The sequence below is a fragment of the Oryzias latipes genome, chromosome 16 (assembly GCF_002234675.1).
Source record: "Oryzias latipes chromosome 16, ASM223467v1".
NCBI classification, from domain to species: Eukaryota; Metazoa; Chordata; class Actinopteri; order Beloniformes; family Adrianichthyidae; genus Oryzias; species Oryzias latipes.
The window spans coordinates 28,310,356-28,333,374 of NC_019874.2; the positions used below are offsets into that span (position 1 = coordinate 28,310,356).

Here is a 23,019-nt window from a genome sequence, read left to right on the forward strand (position 1 = left end):
ACTTCCTCAAAAACACTTGGTAAACGGTGTTGGAAACCACATCTTTAAACTATAATGAGATCTTCTGCAATTCTGTCTAAGCTGGTGGGAACCGTGACAGGGGTAGAAGAAGTTGTTTTTTTAAGATCTGCCGATCTCCTGTACTTTTAAAATCAATTCTGGCTCCATTTAAGCTCATTCTGCTTTGATACACAGCAGAATTTGTTGTTGAAGGATGGAGGAAGAGATCCAATACTCCTCTGTGGTTTTCAAAGGTAGAGCTTCAGCTCCAAGAAGTAAGTCTTCTAATTTGATTAATTTAAACACGTTTATACTTTTAGAATTTCCAAACAAAATAATGTCAGCTTGTTTATGCTGTTTGTTTGGTCCTAATATCTTTTCTTTAAAAACTATCAGGCATCCACATTTGTTTTAAAATTAATTACTCTTAACAACTGATCTATTCAACATGTACACTATATTTTAAATAGTTGAGGATTTTTAGAAAAAGTGCTCATTTTCAATGTTTCTTGATTTCTATTTTAGGTTTTGTGTTTTGACTGAGTTTTATTTCTCTAGGTTAAACTTAAAGTTTAAGCTTGCATGATTTGTAATTTCTGTCTAAAATTTCGTTATATTTCAATATGTTTATCAATTAGTAATTGGTCAATTGCGTATACTTGTATGGCCTTAAATAAGGCCCATGGTGCTTTGCAGTCACAAGTCCCAGTCACCCATTCACACATTGATCGAGGCAGAACTGCCATGCAGGGTGTCAACCAGACCACCAGTAGCAATGTGAGGGTCAGTGTCCTGCTAAAGGACACTTAAAAAATATATTTTCTTTCGTGGGTTGGGAGGGGCTGGTGCTCAGGGAGGAGGTTTTTAGAAGAATACTCAGAGATGCGTGAATGAATCAAAATACTGCTTTGGCTGTGTTTTTTGTGGTTTTTTATAAGCCCTTTAAATGGCAAATAATTTATTTTGTATTAATCTACAAAACAGAAGTATTTTACTTTAGATCTTTTTTCAAGATTTTATTTTGTCAGTAAAATGTTGGCTTTGCATTTGAAATTTGATTTTGAAGTAAAACAAACTTGGGGGCAGTCTTTGGATTTTGTCATGTTGCTGCAGCCCCTTTTAATTGGTTTTCTGTTTCACAGACAATAAGGAGGAACTTTCTGTTTATTCTTCTATTAAAAGTAAAAAGCCTTTGACCAGCAAAACAGGTACGTTTTTGTTTTATTTGATAAAGTTGAAATAGTTCCATTGACAAGAAAGTGTTTTGTTTGATTGTTTGACCTATGAACAGCGTAGAATGAAATAAAGGAAACGTTTGCTAATGATGGTGATGCTTTCATGCTTCGATCACACAGAAAAAAAGAGAATGATGTCATTTATTCTTAATCTGAATTTAAAAACCTTTTTTCCTCTTCATCATGTGAGTTATGATACAAAATAAACAAAACACACCTGAACTTCACGATTATTGATGCTGCTTCTCTGTCTGTTTTCTTTTGGAACCATAGTGGTTAATGTATGTTTTGTTAGCCTATCTTCTTTCTTATGTGTTACAATATTTAAACAGCACTGGAAAACACATAATTTGTCTCCTGACATGACCAAAACAAATTCCTCAGATGAAAGAAATGATGTAAATTCATTTAAAAAAAATAAACATAATAAATGGCAAAAGCCCAAACATTTTCTTAAAAAACAGCTGTGTTAAAGATCACTTCTCTTATTGTCTTGCTTGTTTTCTTTCACACAGCAAACCAGAACAAAGCCATTTAGTCTGATATTAATTAGAGAATTCACCAAGTAAGTCATGTAATTGTTTTCAATTGTAATGTCTTTTATCAATAATTACATATATTCTGACTTCAGAATCAAAAGACTAAATATTAAAGTATCAGCCATTCCTTCCCTGTGTTTACTTTTGCCACCCAAACTATTCACCAACAGACACCAAACACAAGTTGAGACCACTGCCCTTGCAGCATATTTTAATTTCTTTTAATGATATTTCTTATCATTTTTATGCTGATAATATTCAGCTTTATGTCTCTTTTAAACCCCAGGATGTTTTTAAAATACAGATTTTGCACAGGTGTCTGGATTCAGTCTAGAGCTGGATGAATGATCATTTTCTCCAACTTAATGAAGCCAAAACTGAGGATCTAGTCTGTGCTCCTGACAGTTGCCTCCCCCAGATGTTCAGGGGGTCGGTCCACTTGCTTCCCTTATCAAACCGTCTGTCATGCACCTTCGGGTAACTCTAGACCCGGTATTATCCCTTGACTCTCACATCTGGTCACTTGTTCGCTCTTGCTTTTATCATCTTAAAAATATTGCAAAACTGAATCCAATTGTGTCCCGTTCTGAGATGGAGATGCTCATCAACGCTTTCATATGATCCCGTCTTGATTACCGCAACTCTGTCTTCACATGTTTAAGCAAAAAATCTTTAGAAAGGCTCCAGTTTATCCATAAGGCTGCTCCTAGGCTTTTAACTAATTCATCCAAGTCTTCACACGTCACCCCATTGTTAAACCAGCTGCACTGGCTCCCCACCCGCTACCGAGTGCATTTTAAAATCCTGGTTTGAACATACACAGCTCTTAATAGCCAAGCACTAGTCTACAGAAAAGACCTTTTGCGGCCGTACATTCCCAGCAGGTCCCTGAGATCTTGTGACCAGGGTCTGCTGGTTGTTTAGAGAAGTCGTTTGAAGACTAAAGGCCTGTTCACACCGGGACGAATTTCGCCGGCGATTTTCGCCGACGTTTAACGCCTCGTGACTAAACAAAGGGCACCAACGAGAGTGTGCACACCGACGCGAAAAAACGCCAGGCGTTAAAGCGTCAAAAAAAACGCCTCGGGTTCGTTTTTTTTTTTCGACGCGTCGCGTCGAAATCTACTCGACCAATGAGAACGGCGCTTTTGCTCACGTGTCTGGAGCTTCTGAAGTTACAGTAAAACACAACTTGGGGGCGCTCAAACACAAAACTGCCTTGCTGAGCACACATACCAGCGAAGAAGATAGACGCCAAGTAGCGTCTACACTGCCGCCAAGTAGCGTCTACACTGCCGCGAAGAAATAATGACGGACATTCTAAAATATCCCCGAACCAAGCACCAGTTGGAGCAACTTGTGTTTGAAATATTCATGTTTTCTTTGTATGATTCTGACAATCGCGTAAATACTTGCTCTCTTCTTCTGAGTGAAAAGCGACTTTAAGAAGCGTAAAGTTGCGCAGCGCCACCTTGTGTACAGGAGTATTTCTGTTTACATTAAGCGCCATCTAATGTCAGGGAATGAAATTGCATGTTCGCTCGGCTCATCGTCAGCGAAAATCGCCTGGGTGTGAACACAAAAAACGTGGCGAAAAACGCTGGCGAATAACGCCTGGCGAATATTCGTCCCGGTGTGTACGGGCCTTAAAGGTGACAGAGTCTTTGCAGCAGTGGCTCCATCCCTCTGGAACTCCCTTCCTCTCAGCCTCAGATCTGCAGACTCAGTGTTTTCTTTTAAAAACAGCTAAAAACCTTTATTTTAAATAGCTTTTTTTTTAATTATTTTTCTATTTTCTGTGTTTTACCATGTTTTACTGTGTTTTATTGTGTTTTATTGTGAAGCACTTTGTGATTTTTATCCTGATAGGTGTGTTACAAATAAAGTTTAATATTATTTATTATTGAGCTTAAGTGATATCAGCTCAGGTTTCTTGATAAACTTGTTCGCTTGTTGGTTTCTAGATGCAATCATTTCTGCCTAACGAAAAGTATTTTTTATGTTATACAAACAGAAAATCCATTGATTCGCTAATGATGACGAACACATTGCATTGCTGTCTCTAACTCTTCAAACACACACCTTCTGCTCTTACCAGAGGATAACATTTTTGAAGACTTTTACAAATTACGTAAAATATATTGATTGCAAAAGTACTTCACTGCTATAAAGTGTTACATAGCAGTGCCAGGCTGCTTTTTTCCACTTTAGAATCCGCTGGTATAACATTAGTTACATCAATGTTAGAGGAGTTATGGTAGTTGAAAGAATGTAAACACTGGAGCTGAAGTTAAAGTCCCATTAAATGTCACAAACCTAGGAGTGTGAAATTTATTTTCCGTGTTCTCTGGCGGAGCAGCAGACACAGCCACTATTTGGCGGTTTAACCCCCAAATCCTACCCCTTAATGCTGAATGTCAAACAGAGAGGCATTGGGTCCCATTTAGTTTGAGAATTTCTAAAATAGTCAGTGTCAGGTGCTGAAATAGCTTAGCCCATCCACACTTGCAGAACTGGAGTGGTGAAGGAGAATCTTCTCAAGTCTCCACTATTGACATCTGTGCTGCAGCCCCTTTTGGATTGTCTGGAGAGGTGTTTGTCCACTTTCAAGATTATCCATGTTGCATTTAATAGCTGAATTCTGCCATCAGGCCCTCATCTCCAGCAATTGTTCTACTAAAAAAAATCCTATGACCCCTATTGTCCCGGACAACACAGGAAATATCAACAAGATGCCTAACAAACCTTTGTCCTTCCTCAAAACATTGGGCTGCCATAAAAAAAAGTATCAACATGAGCATAAAACAAGGCAATCGGTAAATACATTTACTGGATTGAAACCTAAAGGGGATTGTAATGACACACTACCTAAAGACAGGTTACAAAAATGTTCAACTTGAAGATGAAAGTCATGTTTAAAAAGAATTCTTGTCTTGTGTGTTCTCCATCTCTAGCAACAGAGACGGAGCTTTCATTTTGCAGATGATTTGCTCTTCTTCCTTTCTGGCAATGTGGCACCTTCAAGTGACAATCAAACCCAGTTAGAGAATTCAAAGCTAAGCATTTTCAGTCAACGTTAAACACTTTCAAACCAACCCCAGTGTCTTAGGGTCTTGTCGAAACAGACTGGAAAGGTATACTGTCAGGAAGAACGAAAAGTCAGATATCACACTGTCATGGCTAAAAAAGAACAACTGACCAGAAGCTTGCTATTTTACAGTTACACAGCATTAAAAAGAAAACTTTGTATTCTTTTAGTTATGAACAAAGACTTTTCCAAACATCTCTGTCCCTGTTTTTGCTAATGTTGGTCATATTTTCTTAAACCAAGCAGAAGTCCAAGCATCGGGCAGATGGTTTCATCACCTGCTGTGTTTGGGGATCATTTGTTTCCTCCTGTGTGCCACCATCATCACTGTCATCATTTACTGTAAGTTTAAACACATTAGTACTTTTGTTCCTAATTATCTACATTTAATTGTTTTGTACTAAAACTATTGATTGTGTTTTACTGGCTTTTAGTAACAATTGCCCTAATGCAGACATGTCAAACTCAGGCCTGCAGGCTAATTTTGGCACTACAATTATATTTGGCCTGCGAGATGATTTCAAATATGTAATACATCTGGCCCGCCGGCGCGTTATACAACACACGTACCGCTAATACTACAATTCCCACAATTCTGTCAGTGCGCGCCAGACTCCGGAGCGCGAAAACACCCCCATCTCTTGTGTTGACGCTCATTAGCAAACCTGCTATGAAGCACACACTCAAATCCAGCCCTACAGAAAAATGGCCAAACGAAAAATAGAAAACAGAAGCTTTTCCAAACAGATGGGAGACACTACATGTTCATCGTGGTAAAGGATAAACCTGTCTGTCTTGTATGTGGCGCCAACGTGTCTGTATCAAAAGAATATAACGACGACACTATGAAACGAGACACCATGACAAGTATACAAATCTGAATGCAACTGAGAGACTAAAGAAGGTGGAAGAGATGAAAAAAGGTGAAACCATGTTCACCAAAGCAAAATCCCATAATGAGGCTGCAGTAAAGGCTAGTTTTATTGTGGTGCAGGAGATCGCTAAATCAGCCCGGCCCTTTAATGAGGGAGAGTTTTAATGAGAAAAATTTGCATGGTCAAAATTTGTGAGGTCGTTTGCCCTGAAAAAAACAAGCATTTAAAAATGTAAGCCTGAGCAGAAATACTGTAGCCGAGCGTGCATGTGAACTTGCCACCAATCCACAAGAACAGCTGATGAGGGCTTTTAGAACCAAGTTGTGCTTGTGGGAGATTCAGATGCAGCAGGAAAACCTGGCTCATTTTCTGTGCTGCCAAATCATGAAAGAGCAGACCGCTACCGCCGTGATGCCTTTTGCACAGTTCGCTGAAAAACTCATTCTACTTGGCGCTGAGTTTCCCGACGATTTGCTGACTTTGAAGCCCAAAAATGTAGATTTGAACTTTTTAGCAGCCCCTTTGCGTTTGATGTGAATAACGCACCAAGCAATCTCCAAATGGAGCTTTTTGAGGTAAAGTGTAATGACACGCTCAAGTCAAAGTATGACTCTGTCGGTGCTGCAGAATTTCTACCTTACCTCCCTGACACGCTGCCCAAACTCCGTGCCCAAGCTGCGCAAATGCTCTCTATGTTTTCGTTGATGAACACCTTCATTCAGTCCTGAGGATTTCCTCTGCGCAGAGTCTGACTCCAGAAATTGATGCACTAGCATGTAAAAAGTGATGCCAAGTATCTGGCTTGGACCCATGTGCATCATCAGAGTAAAGGGACAGTGAAAAAATTAACTAGATAAGTATTATTTTATTTACTGAAGGCATGGTCTGCTCAAAGTTGAAAGAGATATTTTTTTAGGTGTTGGCCTTGATGACCTGTGTTGAATAGATTTAAGTTACAATTAAAATGAATAAAGTTAAAGATACAGAGGCCTGATATTAATTTTAGTTTTTGTTTTTATTATTTTCTTAAACCTGTTCGGGGTTCAGTATTTAAGCAAAAATTCAATTGTAATATATTAAAATGGTTACTACAGTTGTTTACTGTATCTCAAAGATAATAAAAACATAAATAAATGAATAAGAAATTGGTTTTGCCCTCGACAATGTTCTTCTTTTTAATTTTGGCCCTCTCTGAATTTGAGTTTGACCCCCCTGCCCTAATGCCTACATATAGGCATGCCTATAGCTGAAAAATGTGCAAGCCTGTGCGGGGCAGGAAGGGGTCCCCAAATATTAACAAGGTTCCACGCCATTTCATGAGCTGATTGAGCGAAAATGTTCAAACACTTTTTTTATGGGAATGCTGTAAGCCACAGGCCATAGCGAACATTTATATAACACACAAGGTTGAGTAAGGGTAAAACAGATAAGAAGCAGGTGGGTCAAAAGGATTTTTTATATTTTCAAACCCCCCAAATCCTATGAACTGCGCAAGGAGCCTGTTGGTGCTGTGTGTATATTTGCACATGGTCACTAAAGGACCAGTTACTCGCACTTTACTAACGACTAGTGTGGCATAAGGGCCCTGTACGAAAACCGTATGTGCAACTTGCATTAGCCTTACCAATACTTCTCAATAGACTTAGCACATGCATTACAATGGTATAGAGATGTCAAGGCTTGTCATGACAATGAAGTGGCCATATTCTTCAAGGTATTGTACAAGCCCAAAAGAAATTGCAAGACATGCTTACACCTGTGTTACCTATGAGATGCAACCACTCCCATCTACAACCCTCCATGACCCATGGCAAATCAACATACCATGGCATTGATATGCACCAACCCCTGTGTGCATCATTGTTTTCTAAATCATTTAGAACTGTGAGAAGCTCTTAAAGAACTGACAAATTGGTGGTGCTCTGGCTCAAATTGGGGCTGCAGTGTCTGGCGCCAGTTTGGTTTCACATAGACCATTCTAATGTTGTAGATTCTACATCACAAAAAATGTATATATATTATAGCAAATGCAAAAACCACACACATTTTACTACCTAGAACAAAGTCCAAAATTGACACTAGCCAGTCCTGTCTGGTGAGTAGAATTTAGAGGGCTACCTGCCACATAGCCAGTAAATGTTTGCATCAAATTAGTCATGTTTATTAGTCCTTCTTTTAGGAATTTCTTTAATGATCCTCTCATGTTTTCCTTATATGAGCATAGACCTCTCCAGGGCCCTCAGGGACTCTGCATTGTGTTTGTGGTGTTTTAAAGAGAAGTACTGATGTACGGAGAGTCAAAGCATCAGAAACAAGTTGGTTCAGGAATTGCGGTCAAGTGGAGGACCAGGTAGAACAAGGTTGGCATTTATTTTGTCCCCAGAGGCACTCAGGTTCACAAACTTCAGTGTAATGCTCAGCTGTCACCTTGTATTTCCTTTTCAAAGCAGTAACAAACATTCTAAAAAAATGGCTGAAAATTGAGCACAGAACTAACTTTACCAGGGACTACGGTAACTCTCAAAGATACTCAAAGGTTGACGAGATTGAGTTTAGTGGGTCTTATCTGCTGCTGCACAGCGTTCACTTGCTGCACGGCATGCTCACTACGACTTTATTCTTGAAAATCTAAGACTATAAATCATGTAAACTTACAAAAAAGTCGTAAAGTAATTCCTTTTAATCTTGTAATATTACTTTTTTGTGGCCCTAATACTCAGTTGTACAAATGACAGTTGTTGTTGTGGGCTGGGCTGCAGTCATAGGTGTAGAGGCAGTATAGCAGGGGGCTTAGCACACAGCCTTGTGGGGCGCCGATGTTCAGTGTGCGGGTGGAGGAGCGGTGGAGGCCAAGTCTCACAGTTTGTGTTCGGTTTGTGAGGAAGTTGTTGATCCAATTGCATGTGAGGGGTGGGAGGCCAAGAGTGAGCTGTTTATTGCAGAGTCTGTCCGGGATTATTGTGTTGAAAGCAGAACTGTAATCCACAAAGAGCATCCGGACGTAGCTCTGCTGCTGCTCCAGGTGGTTCAGTGCGGAGTGGAGAGCCACGGCTACGGCGTCCTCTGTGGATCTGTTCTTGCGGTATGCAAACTGGTGGGTGTCCAAGTCAGTGGGGAGGTGGTCTCCAATATGCGGGAGCATCAGCCTTTCGAAGCACTTCATTACGACCGGTGTGAGGGCCACTGGGCGATAGTCATTGAGGCTGGTGGTAGGAGACGTTTTTGGCACAGGGATTATGGTTGCTGATTTCAGGCAGGATGGGATTACTGCCTGGGCCAGGGAGAGGTTAAAGATGTTGGTGAAGGTGGGGGCGAGCTGATTGACGCACGCCCTGAGCACTTTGCACGGTACTCCGTCGGGGCCAGCAGCCTTCTTGGGGTTCACTGCTAGGAGCACCCGTCTGACGTCGTGCTCCTGTACAGTGAAAGAAGGTGTGCTGGGGCCGGTGGGGGTTGGGGGTGGGTCTGGGGTGGAGGGGTGGTGTTGGGTGGTTTCAATTAAAGGTTATTTGTGTCATTTGGGTTGCAGTCACCATGGAAACAAAGAAACTGGAGCTGAATCTCAGTGACCTGGAAGCAAAAAATGAACTACTGACTTTGGAGAAGAAAGATTTACAAAACCAGACTGAAGATCTGAGGATGAAGATGACAAAACTAGAGAATCAGACACAGCAGCTGACTGCAGAGAAGATGTTCTTAAAGAACCAAACCATGGAGATGACGGTTAACATGACAATCCTACAAAACCAGAACGAGCAGCAGAGAAACAACAGTGACAAACTCAACAAGATGCAGGCAGCAATCATCAGTTACACCAACTTTCCAGCTGATCTCTTCTGCCCTGATGGAGGTAAATGTTTAATCTGATTTCAACTTTTGTTACTTTATATTACACATTACCAGACCTGAATTAGCTTTGTCTGATTTATACACGAATTCTATCACATTAAGAAAAAAATAAACCTGGCAAAGTAGTTTGTTTTGAGAGTAGAAATAGTTTTGTTTATATTTCATTTTTTTCTTTTCTTTCATTCTTACCTACAGTTTGTCAGACGTGTCCCAAAGACTGGATTCAGTTTCAGAAAAGCTGCTATTTTTTTAATCATTTTATTTCTCCGTGGAAAACATGGGACCAAAGCCGACAGCTTTGTCAAAGCAACAAATCAGACCTGGTGGTTATCAGCAGTCTTGAGGAACAGGTTTGATACAAAATGTTAAACTAAATGGATTTTGTTCATTTTTTTAAACTGAAAAAATTTGTAAATGTTTCACAATTACTTTTACAGACATTCATCTATAACACAATAGAATTCTACCATGACATCTGGCACGGATACTGGATTGGTTTACAAAAAGTGAACAACAACTGGATCTGGGTGGATGGCAGTCCAGACACACTTGGGTAAAGAAGAATTCTAACTACATATTAACATGTTTATTAAATGTGCTGATGGGTTTCTATTTGTTTTTAGGTACTGGAACAACTCAGGGAGCTCAGAAATCTTTTCTATTATAGCCAAAAATCCAGCTTTGAACCACAGCTGGATCATAAACCAAAATGTCTTTTTGAACAGATTCATCTGTGAGATTAAAGCTTTGATTTTCTGATCAGTTAAACTGAACTTTCTCCTGCTACTGTGTTTCTTCTGTGTTTACTTTTTCAATTTTTTAGTTGAAAGGAGATATGTTATAAACCTCAATATCATGATTAAAATTGTTGGAATCAAGCCTCAAATCTCAGAATATTAGCTTTAAATGTCTGCAGCTCTGGGTTGTTGCATGACCCAACTTTGACCTCCTGATCTCCTAAAAACAAACCCTGACCAGCCCACACTGCACTAGAGAACAGGGAGGATTGTTGTTTTGTCATCTTCATTTTGGCCAAAAGTCCCAAAGTTCTGTGGTTCTGCTTTCCACTAACTTCATGATCTTCTGTCATTTTAATGCAACATACCTGTTCTGACCGCTTTAGATCTGGTTTTGTTCTTGTTTTGTTTTCACTGTGTACCAATTGTGGATTTGGAAAAATGTTTAAAAACTACAGTTTTTGTCTACATTAAATTGCATTTCTTTAAATAAAAATGTTGCTCTGTCCACTTCTCCAACTACAGGTAAATGTAAAGATGGTGTAGAAATGTACACACTTGGTTTGGCAGAGATTTTTACACCTGATGCCCTTCCTGACACAACCCTGGATTTTATCCGGGCTGGGGACAGACACAGGGAGACCCAGACTCAGGCCCCCCTTTAGCTATACAGTTAGCGGTAGTATGAAGGGTCACGCGCCTCCTGGGAAACAAACCCTGGGTTCTAATGCACCAGTCCTGCATGCAGCCAAAACAAATGTCGCTAAATAAATTAAAAATGAATAAATACAGTAAATAAAATATATCTAACAATTTAACTCAAAGTATTGAAAACAAAATGATAAAAGTAATAGTTTTTGACTACAACAGAGTTGATCCTATTTATAAATATTAGCAGAGAAATCTGCTAATGCAGCAAGTATTTATTAATGTTTTGTTTATTACAGGATCATCTGAGTTGCTCTGAATAGAAATATGGATTATTTAAGTCAAATATTAAGTTTTAGCTTTGTTCTCCAATGAGGAAGAAATGGATGAAGGCGTCACATTGTAGGTTACAGTCTTAGATATCATATTTAGAGTTTTAAAGGAGAGGTTTACATCTTTAAACCTACAACGTCAGCTGTAAACAACAACAATGTGTGTTTTGTCTTTAAGGATTCAAGCAGGAGACAGATTCCCTTTTGGGGGGCGGCGTGGACTGTTGGTCCCTGGAAAAGATTTCCAGCAGAACTTGTTTAAAGCAGAAACTTTGTTCAGAGACAAGTTCATCCTTGAGACTGGAGCATAAACAAAGGTCTACCTTCCCCCCTGATTATAATTACTTATAATTATGAATAGACATATTGGCATTTATATATACAGTACAGACAACACATTGAATCTGTTGATTGTCAATTAGTTTGATTAATTGCTTGAAAGGGAGTGAGAAAAAGCTAATGCATTTGATTCCACTACTATTAATATTTACTCAACGTTTTTCTACATACATAGTTTCCATAGTCCCTGTTATTTAAATGTAATAACTTTGAATAGATGTAATCAGTCCAAGTGTAGATTGTTTGTCAGGTAACAAAGATGAAGTTAATGTTGACTATTATCAACTGATATTATTACAGAATTCCAGAAACCATTATTACTCTGCAATGTGAGACCGTAAATGGCTGGTGACTGGCAGATGATGCATGAGGCCACCAGGGGGGGTGAGGAACGAGGGCACAGACAGAGCAAAAGAAATGTAGTCCTCTGTGTTGTGGTCCATTTCTGGCCACCAGAAGTGACATTTATGCAGATATGCAGGTATAGTTTAAGCCACGCCTTGATGACAAGCAGGATGGGATGAATGAATCCATTGCAGCACGTGGGATGGAAAAGTGGTTGAAACATACAGGCGACACTCGGGTCTAGTTCTGATGTACGTCTCCGGTCTTTGTGCCTCCCCAACAACTGTCTTGATGTCACAGGTTAATGACGCCATGTGGCAGTGAACACACACTGAACACAAAATATTGAAAAACCAGACACCACCTGCCCTGTCATGGGCTCAGGCATTTGGCTACCTCCAAGTTAGCCAAGTTCTTATGATCAGTCCAAACAGTAAATGGAAACTTGATCCTTTCTAACCAGTACCTCCATTCTTCCAGGGATAATTTGATAGACAACAATTCTTTATCACCTTTGTTGTAACAACTCTGAGTAGGTGGTAGTTGAATAGACAAAACAAAGGCGCACTAATGGATTTTCTTTCCCCATATCCAAGACCTGGGACAGATCAGCCCCTAGACCCATTCAGATGCATCCACATCTGACATAAAAGACCTCCCTGTGTCCAGCTGACTCACCACAAGAGCAGAGGGGAGTCTTTTCTTGAGCTTGGTCAAAGCTTCTTGTGCTTGCAGAGGGCAGACCAATGTGGCTTCAGATGAAAAAGTGTGAGCAGTTCTAGTGGAGGAATTAAGTATTTGATCCCTTGCTGATTTTGTAGGTTTGCTCAAAAGAAACTGGTTGTCTGTCTTCCTAATAGTAGGCTCAACTGTGGATGGAATTCACATCTTTAGGTTTTCAATGAACAGGTTCATCAATGGTGCTGCGGATGCTGCTGTGCAAAGGGTGAGCTGCACCAAGTTCCTGGGGGTGCACATCTCCCACGACCTGTCTTAGAACCACAATACTGCATCACTGGCCAAGAAAGCCCAACAACGCCTGTACTTCCTCAGCAAACTGAAGAGGGACAGAGCTCCTCCCCCGATCATGCAGACCTTCTACAGGGCGCCATCGAGAGCATCCTGACCAGCTGCATCACCGTGTGGTACGGAGCCTGCACCGCGTCCTGCCCGAAGACTCTGCAGCACAATGTAAAAACAGGTGAGAAGAACATTGGTGTCCCTCTTACTGGCCTCTCGGACATTTATCACTCCCGCCTCACCAGCAAAGCCATCAGGATTGCAGATTCCCTCACAACCATCCCAGAGACACTTCAGCCTGCTGCAATCAGGGAGGAGACTGCAAGTCTCCAGGCCAGAACCAGCCGACTCAATGACAGTCTCCTCCATCAGGCGGTAAGGACACTCAACTCCCTCCCTGCCCTATACCCCCTCCACTCCGTGCTACAAACTTATACTGAAACACTTTCACTCCTGCTTTAGAACATCGTCTTCACCAAAGACTGCCATCGACTCATCTACTTACAGTTCTCAGCACTGTTGCTACTTTAAACTGTAACTTTAACCATGTCATTGCTCTTTTGGACTATTTAGATGGCTGTTACTCTTCTCATTATAACTGTTATTTTATCAATTTTTTTGTATTATTTCATAAGATGCTTGCACTGTGGGGCGAGAGGAAAGTAATTTCATCTGTGCTGTATGTCATGTGTATGCAGCATTTTTGAAAATAAAGCTGACTTTGACTTTAAATTTGTTTTCCAATAGACGTTGCAGAACATGGTGCATGTGATCAGACTGTAAGACTTCCTCTTTATTGAAATTAATGCATTTCCTCATGACTCTCTTTGACTGAGGCCAGTTTAAGTATTTCCTAATACCCTTCAGCAGCTTTCAGTCAAATAATGTTAGAAATTGTATTTTACAACAAAAATGTTAGACAGGGATGGCTTTTGGACACCATAACTGTTCTCTTTCAACGGAGCTCCGATTCCTATTTTTCACCAGAGATTCACACATCATCACAAACATCCTCAGGGAGCTACCTGACAAACATTGGAACTCTACAAAGACGAGGCACTTGGCTGTTGAGATTGGTGAATTTACTGAGGGCAAAAGAGTTTCTATCCATCCCTTTTTCACAGCCAGTTAGTCCCATACAGGGTCCCAGGGGTGCTAAAGCCGACCTACTGCGGGACAAAGGGGTGGTACACTCTACAAGTTTGCTAGTCCATCACAGGGCCACACAGATAAACAACCACACGCTCACATTCACAACAAAGGTACAACTTAGACAAACCAATTAACCTTTGAAGGATGTCTTTGGACTTTGGGAAGAAGCTGGAGAGCCCAGAGAAAACCCACACATGCACATGGAGAACAGGAGAACTCCACACAGACACGAACCATTTTTGCATCACTCAAATATTTCTTGATGCGAGCTTGCAATAAAATGTTCTTAGGGTCAGAAAATAGACTGATTGAAATTTGTGGACAATGTAAAAAAATGTTGACTCAGGAAAATTATTTTCCAACTAAAACTAGAGATAAAAAAATGAATCAGCAAACTGTTGTTTATTGTCGCCTTTTGTAAATCCACTCACCCACATAGCAAGATCCAATGAGGGGTTGAACAGAGCAAACACACGAATCCATCCACACAGGTCAACAAAAACACTCAGGTCAGACACACACTAAACAGACAAAAGATCATCTCAGTGTTTTTTCACAGTTTTTATCAAAGTCATGACTAGAACATGACATGTGGGGGGGGTAACTGAAGATCTGAGCAACACACTGGCAGACATGAAAAGATGAAAAAAAAACTACACAGCTGAGTGCAGGGAGGAAGCGGAGAGTCATGCTAGGCCAAGTGTGGCGAAAGCAGACACTGACACTGCAGTCTCACACTATGGTTCCCAAACTGCATGAAACATTTTACAATTTCACATCAACATTGAACACATGGAGGATAGTTATAGCTTTAGCATTCATGTAGCTGATGTGGTAAAGTATACTGTCACTGCTTTGGTATACTTAATCTATTAAGTTTTAACTAAACAGATTAATTAATCTGTTATAACTGTTACAATTTGGCATAAATAAACAGATTATTCAACTTCAGATAACTGTGTGACGAGAAAAACACACATTTACATTACAAACATTTCAAAAATGTTCCTTTGAATGTAAAAGTGTTTCCAACACAACGGTAACCAGAAAAGACTGTACTTAATACTAGGAGGTAATAGTATTAAAGTAACATCTTAAAAAACACTTCTGTCTGCAGTGGTTGACCTCAGCACAACATATGATAAACAGAAAAATTATGAACTCTTATTGTCTTTGTTTAGATTTTTGAGAGGAAACAGGTCACAACCTCTCCTCTGCATCACTCTGTAACAGCAAAAGCATCAAACTGAAAATTCTCTAAAATGATTTGCAATATGAAAAGATCTGTACTTCCTCAGAAATACTTTGTAAACTGTGTTGGACACCACATCTATAACAAGATCTTCTGCAATTCTGTCTAAAGCTGGTGGGAACCTTTACAGGGGAAGAAGAAGTTGTTTTTTAAGATCTGCTGATCTCCTTTACATTTAGAATCAACTCTGGCTCCATTTAAGATCATTCTGCTTGGATACACAGCAGAATTTGATGTTGAAGGATGGAGGAGGAGATCCAATACTCCTCTGTGGTTTTCAAAGGTAGAGCTGAAGCTTCAAGAAGTAAGTCTCCTGATTTGATTAATTAATACATTTTTATACTTTTTGAATTTTAACCCAAAATAATGTCAACTTGTTTTTCCTGTTTATTTGGTCCTAATGTCTTCTCTTGAAAAAACAATCAAACGTCCATATCTGTTTAATCTATTCAACATGTACACTATATTTTGAAACAGTTCCAGATTTTTAGAAAAAGAGCTCATTTTCAATGTTTCTTCATTTGTAACTATTTTAGGTAGATTTGGGTTTTTATTGAGTTTAATTTTTCCATCTGAAATTTAAATTTTAAGCTAGTATGATTTATAATTTGTGTCTAAAATTTCTTTACTCACATTTCAATCTGTTTATCAATTAGTAATTGGTCAATAGCGTATAATTGTATGGCCTTAAATAAGGCCCATGGTGCTTTGCAGTCACAAGTCCCAGTCACCCATTCACACATTGATGGAGGCAGAACTGCCATGCAGGGTGTCAACCAGACCACCAGTAGCAATGTGAGGGTCAATGTCCTGCCAAAGGACACTTAAAACATTTTTTTTTTCAAAAACAGTTGAAGGTTCTGCACACAAAGTCACACTGTTTGAGCTTAAAGTATTTAAAGGGAAAAGGACGTTCAGGAACACCTCAGCATCACCTCATTTTTTACATACTAATTTCTCAAAGTTTCACAAGAGTCAGCCAAGATTATTGGACCAACACCTAAGAGTACCAGACACACCAGTGACTTAACACCAGTGGTAAATGTTGAAAATCTGCAGGATGTTTGTAATTTCACAATAAAGCAGCTGGTCTGAGAACAGAGGAACTTTCAGTGCCTAAAAGCAAAGATTAGCAGGTTGTTTACTTGATGTACATTTAGGACTTACTAGTTGTATTTCAGGTGGTTGAGATTTGTCTTTGAATGTTCAACATGAGCATCAATTATTATAAAACACATAATTAACTGTCACAGTAAATGATGTCACTGTTACAGTGAGCTGTCACTCTGTTATGGCTAAAAAAGAACACCTGAGCCAGAAGCTTGCTATTTTACTATTGTCTTTCAAAAAAAAACTTTGGATTATTTCAATTATGAACTAAGACTTTTCCAAACAATTGTGTTCCTGTTTTTGCTAATTTTGGTCATATTTTCTTCAACCAAGCAGAAGTCCAAGCATCTGGCATCAGGCTTCATCACCTGCTGTGTTTTGGGATCATTTGTTTCCTCCTGTGTGCCATCATCAACGTTGCCATCACTTACTGTAAGTTTAAACAAATTAGTACTTATTTTAACATATCTATATTTAATTGTTTTGCACTAAATTTATTAATTGTATGTTACTGGCTTAAGCCTTAGTAACAATTGCCCTAATGGCTACATATTGGTGAAAAATGGGCACACTTCATGAACCGATTGAGTGAAAATGTTCATGCACTTTTTCTTTTTTTACGGGAATGCTGTAAATCACAGGCCATAGAGAACATCTATACAACACATAAGGTTAAGTAAAGGTGAAGTAGATAAGATGAAGGTGGGTCAAAAGGATTTTTTATTTTTAAAATCCCCCAAATTCTATGGACTGTGCAAGGAGCCCATTGGTGCTATGTGCATTTTTGCACATGGTCACTAAGGGGCCTGTTACTCGTACTTTACTAATGACTGGTGGCATAAGGGCACCGTACGACAACACCACCCATAGCCCACAAGTGTGTGCAACAATGGAATGTATAAATTCAATTTTCATGACATCCCTTGGCCTAAAAGAAATTGGAATACATGCCTGTGTTACCTGTCAGATGCAACCACTCCTATCTACAACCCTCCATGGCTCGGGACAAATCAAAATCACATGGCATTCGCATGCGCCAACCCCCGTATGGGTAAACCCTTATTTTAGTGCATGTGACCAAAGCTTTAACTTAAAGTTGTAAAAGAAAGAAAAAACAGAAACCCCACATTTTCCTGTTAGAAAGTACAGACTTAACAGACTATGCATACTTGTTTTCAAAATCATTTAGAACTCTGAGAAGGACTTACGAAACTGACAAATTGTCTAATTACGGTGCTCTGGCTTGAATCGGGGCTGCTGTGTCTCCATGGCTTATAAATCTTAGACTTTCTTCTAGATTCTGTTTCTTCCTTCTTCCATTTCTGTTCCTTACTTAGAACACAAACATCTCAAGAGCGCAGCGCTTGTTTCATTCAAGTTTACGATTCTGATTGTAGGCGCCAGTTGGGTTTCACATAGACCATTCTAGTGTTGTAGATTCTACATCACAAAAAAATATGTATTATAGTAAATGCATAAATTGCAGACAAGTTATACTACCCAGAACAATGTCCAAATTTAGCACTTGACCATCCTGTTTGGTGAATAAAATTTAGAGGGCTACTTGCCACTTTCCCAGTAAACGTTTGCATCAAATGAATCATGTTTATTAGTCCTTCTTTTAGGAATTTCTTTAATGCTCCTCTCCCATTGTCCCTATAAGAGCATACAGAAGTGTAAGCAACTCGGGAACGCCACGGCCCACATCACTTCTGTTAATACACACCTATGCTAGGCTAATGAAGTAGCGAGAACATGTCTTCATAGGAACCAGCCAGCCTTCAAAAAGGAAGCATAATGAACTAGAAGATAAACCAATAGGACTACAAAAAAAAACTAATTTCAATAAAACATGTTGATTTTTCAATGGAGGTGTCGTAATACGATATCTACACTATGATCCCATGTTCTAGAAATTAGATGTTCTGTGTGTTTTCAATATGCTAAAGCAGAGCTCTCCAACCTTTTTTGCACCACGGACCAGTTTAATGTCAGACAAAATTCTCACCGATCAGACTTTAAAGCCGTTTGTGAACAAAATGAAATGAGAGCACCGTCTAAAGACTTACATTTTCTGGCAGTACACACCCCTCCAGTTCTGTGTTTTTTCAGCCGTTTTTTAACCAAAGGTCCAATTTTTCTTTGACAGAAATCATTTTCATCAACTGAAAATGTAAAAAAATAAAAATAAGAGAAAAGAGAAACTCTGTAGTCTGTGTTGACAAACCACTACCACCAGGATGTCGTGTGTATTTTTGTAATAGTTGCGGCGCAAAAAGCTTGAAGTTGCAGCTGTTTTTCTTTAAATTTGCAATAAAAGTTATGAAAACCTTGGAGATTTTATGAAAACCTAAGCGTGATCATTGTACTATCAAGAGATTTGTGGTTGATTCAGAGCACACATGGGTTGGTGCAGATAAAGGCAGAATGAGGAAGGTTTCTGGCTGACAAATACATCAGTTTGACCCTTGTGCTGTCTTAGATGACCCCACCCTTACATTGACGTGTTCTCCCTACCATGACAAAGGTGGATAAAGGTGGAAAGATTTCATGTAATCCATGGACACCAGTGAAGATCACAAATCATTGAAGAAAAAAGGTTCAGAGCACTGTCTAGTGGGTCCAGATGACCCAACTCCCAATGTTAAAGTGCCTAGGATAGCACAAGGGTAAAGAGAGCAGCTGCTAAATTACCATTACAAAGCAGCAAGCACATATTTAAAGCTGCTGGAGTCCCACCAACATCAAGGTACAGGATCCTCCAGAGGTTTGCAGAAATACGTAAACCTTCTATACTGCCCAACCCCTCCCCCTAATTGTGGAATAAAAAAATATATATAACAGAGAATTTATTTAAAAAAATCTGAGATTTAATTTTTTAACATGCATTTTTTGCCCATACCACCCAGGCCTATGTGAGAGGTAGTTTTAGAACTCATGTAACCCTCTTGTAATGACACCTCTCCAGGGCCCTCTGGGACTCTGCATTGTGTTTGTGGTGCTTGGATGAGGAGTACTGTTGTACAGAGAGTCAAAGCATCAGAAACAAGAGTTGGTTCAGGAATTGCAGTCAAGTCGAGGACCAGGTAGCGGCTGGGTAGCTCGGTTGGTAAGGTGGGAAGCTACCATGCAGGAAACCAGGGTTCGATTCCCGGAGGGGAATGAGCAATGGTACTGGGGGGCAATTACCATATCAATGGCGAGCAGTTAACATCACCCAGTGAGGGTCCTTAGGCAAGACCCTTAACGCTACTGCCTCCCGAGCGCGGTTTCGGCTGCAGCTCACCGCTCCCCAAGGGGATGGGTCAAATGCGGAGAAAGAATTTCCCTTCGTGGGATAAAATACAGTGTAAAAAAAAAAAAACTTCACAAACTTCAGTTTAATGCGTCACCTTGTATTTCCTTTTCAAAGGAGTAACAAACATTCTAAAAAGAATGGCTGAAAATGGAGCTCAGAACCAACTTTACCTGGGGCTACGGTAACTCTCAAAGATACTCAAAGGTTGAACAAATTGAGTTTAGTGGGTCTGATCTGCTGCTGCACAGCGTTCACTTGCTGCACTGCATGCTCACTACGACATTAATATAAAAAATTTACGACTTTAAATCATGTAAATTTACCAGAAAAAAGTCGTAAAGCAGGGGTGCTCATTACGCCGATCGCGATCGACCGGTCGATCTTCAAGGACACAAGGGTAGATCGCAGGCCAGCAAAGATAAATTAAAAAAACTACTTCTAAAAAAATCCACCAGCCAATCAAAATCCTCACCAAGAAGTACGGGTCTTGATTAACATGCAGATTGTCCAATCGGACATCCTCTGATACGTACGTCACTGCAGACGCGTGTTTAAATTTACTGAGCGCAAACTCTGCCATCAAAAAGTCACTTTCTGCTATATATATATATATATCAGAATCACTGCTCCCACTGAGAGCAATGTTCTTCACATTATAGGTGAGTTAAAAATACACAGTGATCATGTGTCAATATGTCACCTCTTGTGTACGGCCCAGACCTTTGCCCATTTTTTTGTATTTGGCCCTCACCAAAAAAACTTTGGACACCCCTGTTCTATATCATCTTGTATTCCAGTACACATCACTAGCAGAGATCGCAAAAGTTTACATTCAAAGTCACACATTCCTTCTGTTAGATGTCTACCTTTTATACACATAGCGTCAAATATAGAAACATATTAACTACAAAATCATCATTGGACACACCTGCTACACTGAAAATGGCTCTTTTTAACACCAGATCTCTTTCAAACTAGTCTTTTTTAAGAATAATCTGATTGTTGACCGTGATTTGAACTGTTTGTTTTTATCTGAAACCTGGCTTGGTACTGATGCACCAACTATTCTCACTGATGCCTCTACACCTAATTTTAATTGTTTATTTTCTGTTGGGGAAGGTAGGAGGTAGGAGAGGTGGTGGAACAGCATCAATTGCTCAACAAGATATAAAAACTGAAAATGTTACTTTAACCTATCATTCTTCAGTTAGGCATCTTTCATTTTAGTTCAGCATTTCACCTATTTTAGCAGTCACTGTTTACAGACCACCAGGTCCTCCCACCTGTTTTTTACAAGATGTCTCAGAGATTATAATCTGTAATTCTCCTAAAGCATAATAAGATTATAATAAGTGGAAATTTATATTTTCATGTTTAAAACATGGATGATCCTTTTGCCTCTGAGTTTTTTAATATTTTCAGTAGTATGGATTTTACCCAGCATGTGGCACAGCCTACTCACAACAGAGGACACACCCTGGACTTGGTCATCACCTCAGCCTGTCTGCTGGTGTGTCCTCTGTTGTTGACTTGGCTGTGTCAGATCATTATTGTGTGTTTTCTAAGGTGACTGGTTTTATCCAGCAAGAGGCCTCAGTGAGAACTGTGAAGAAACGATATATAACTCCTGAAGTGGCAGAAAATGTTATTGACATTTTTAATCAAAGTCCTGCTCAGATTTTACCTTTTTCCTGCGATTCTCTGATTGGTCATTTTAACAACAGACTGAAGTCTGCCATCGATACAGCAGCTCCGCTGAAAACAAAAATACTGAAAAGGAATCCTTGGAGAAATGGTGCTATTTTAAAATTGATGAGACTTTGCAGGAGAGCGGAGAGAAAAATTTAGAAAAACAAATTTAACAATCGACTATGACTTTTTTAAGGATCAGCTAAAAATCTACAACCTTGCTGTCAAAGAGGCAAAGAGACTTTATTTTTCAAATCTCATCACAGACAATCAACACAACCCCCTGTTTCCTGTGCAGACCACTCAACGAATAAAGTCAATGTTATTAGATCTAACCTTCAACCAGTACATAACATTAATCCTAGCAGGTCAGTGGCATCGTCTCTACCTATGGAAACGCTGGAGAGTTTTTGTCCTGGTCGATGAGAAGATAATGGTCCCGTTTTTTTCCAAGCAAACACTACAACCTGCCCTTATATCCCATTCCACCTTCTCTTTTGAAAACATTTATGGATTCTTTGAGTTAGAGCTTTTAAATATAGTAGACTGCTCTCTTCAGATGGGTGTTTCCCCCTCTGCCTGTAAGAAAGCGGTGGTAAGGCCCCTTCAGAAGAAGAGTAGCTTGGACTCAAATATAATGGACAATTACAGACCTGTATCCAACTTACTATTTTTATTATTGATTAAATAATATTCAATAATATTTTTTTCAATTTTATTGAAAAAATTGCTTAAATGAACAAAACATTTTTTTTAAAAGCCAATCGGGTTTAGGTGGTTTTACGTTCTAAAGTGGCTAAATGTGTTGGTTTGATGAAAAGGTGTAGCTTGATGCTTAACCAATCCGCTTTATTTATTTTGTATCATTCCTTTATAATGGCATATCTAAATTATTGTATTGAAGTGTGGGGAAATTGCTACAAAACTAATTTGCATCCTTTAGTTATACTCCAAAAGCGAGCCATCAGATTAGTTCACAAAGTTAGATATAATGAGCACACCAATCCACTTTTTCTTAATACATTTAATTTAAAATTGCAGGACTTGGTAGATTTTAAAACGGCCCAAATCATGTATAAAGCATCAATAAATTCTCTGCCGACTAACATTCAATCTTTGTTTCAAAACAGAGATGCTGTTAATAAATATAAATTGAGCGGAATCAACAAATTCTGTCAACCTAAAATAAGGACAACATTAAAATCGATGTGTATCTCAGTAAAGGGTGTCACACTCTGGAACAATTTATCTGACAACATGAAAACTTGTAAAAATCTTGTTCATTTTAAAGTTATGTTTAAAAGATATATAATGAATGTGTACCAAGATGCAATGTAACAATGATGAGTATGTGTAGTCTTGGACTTTGGAAGGATCATTACCAAAGTGGTTGTTTTGTTTTATTTAGTTTTATTCTGTTCTTGTTTCTTTTTCAGCTGAGGCATCTTGTTTCCCTTATAGGGGGTTTGGTGCTTGGTCGGAGTTTTTGGGCATGTCTGTCTGTCGTCGTC

The 23,019-nt window shown here is 39.3% G+C and overlaps 2 protein-coding genes across 2 annotated transcripts in view; both read left to right on the forward strand.

Moving 5' to 3' along the window:
• The window catches only part of LOC110016710 (natural killer cells antigen CD94-like), a 157,236-nt gene that overhangs the window by 112,525 nt on the left and 21,692 nt on the right, over window positions 1-23,019 (forward strand). The gene's annotated exons all lie outside the window — the stretch shown is intronic.
• On the forward strand, window positions 919-10,883 carry LOC105356032 (low affinity immunoglobulin epsilon Fc receptor-like). The gene is made up of 6 exons (XM_023963864.1): window positions 919-1,208; window positions 5,109-5,204; window positions 9,267-9,587; window positions 9,782-9,936; window positions 10,024-10,139; window positions 10,210-10,883. Exons 3-6 carry the CDS (start codon window positions 9,272-9,274, stop codon window positions 10,343-10,345), a joined length of 723 nt encoding a protein of 240 aa, XP_023819632.1. The 5' UTR covers window positions 919-1,208; window positions 5,109-5,204; window positions 9,267-9,271; the 3' UTR covers window positions 10,346-10,883.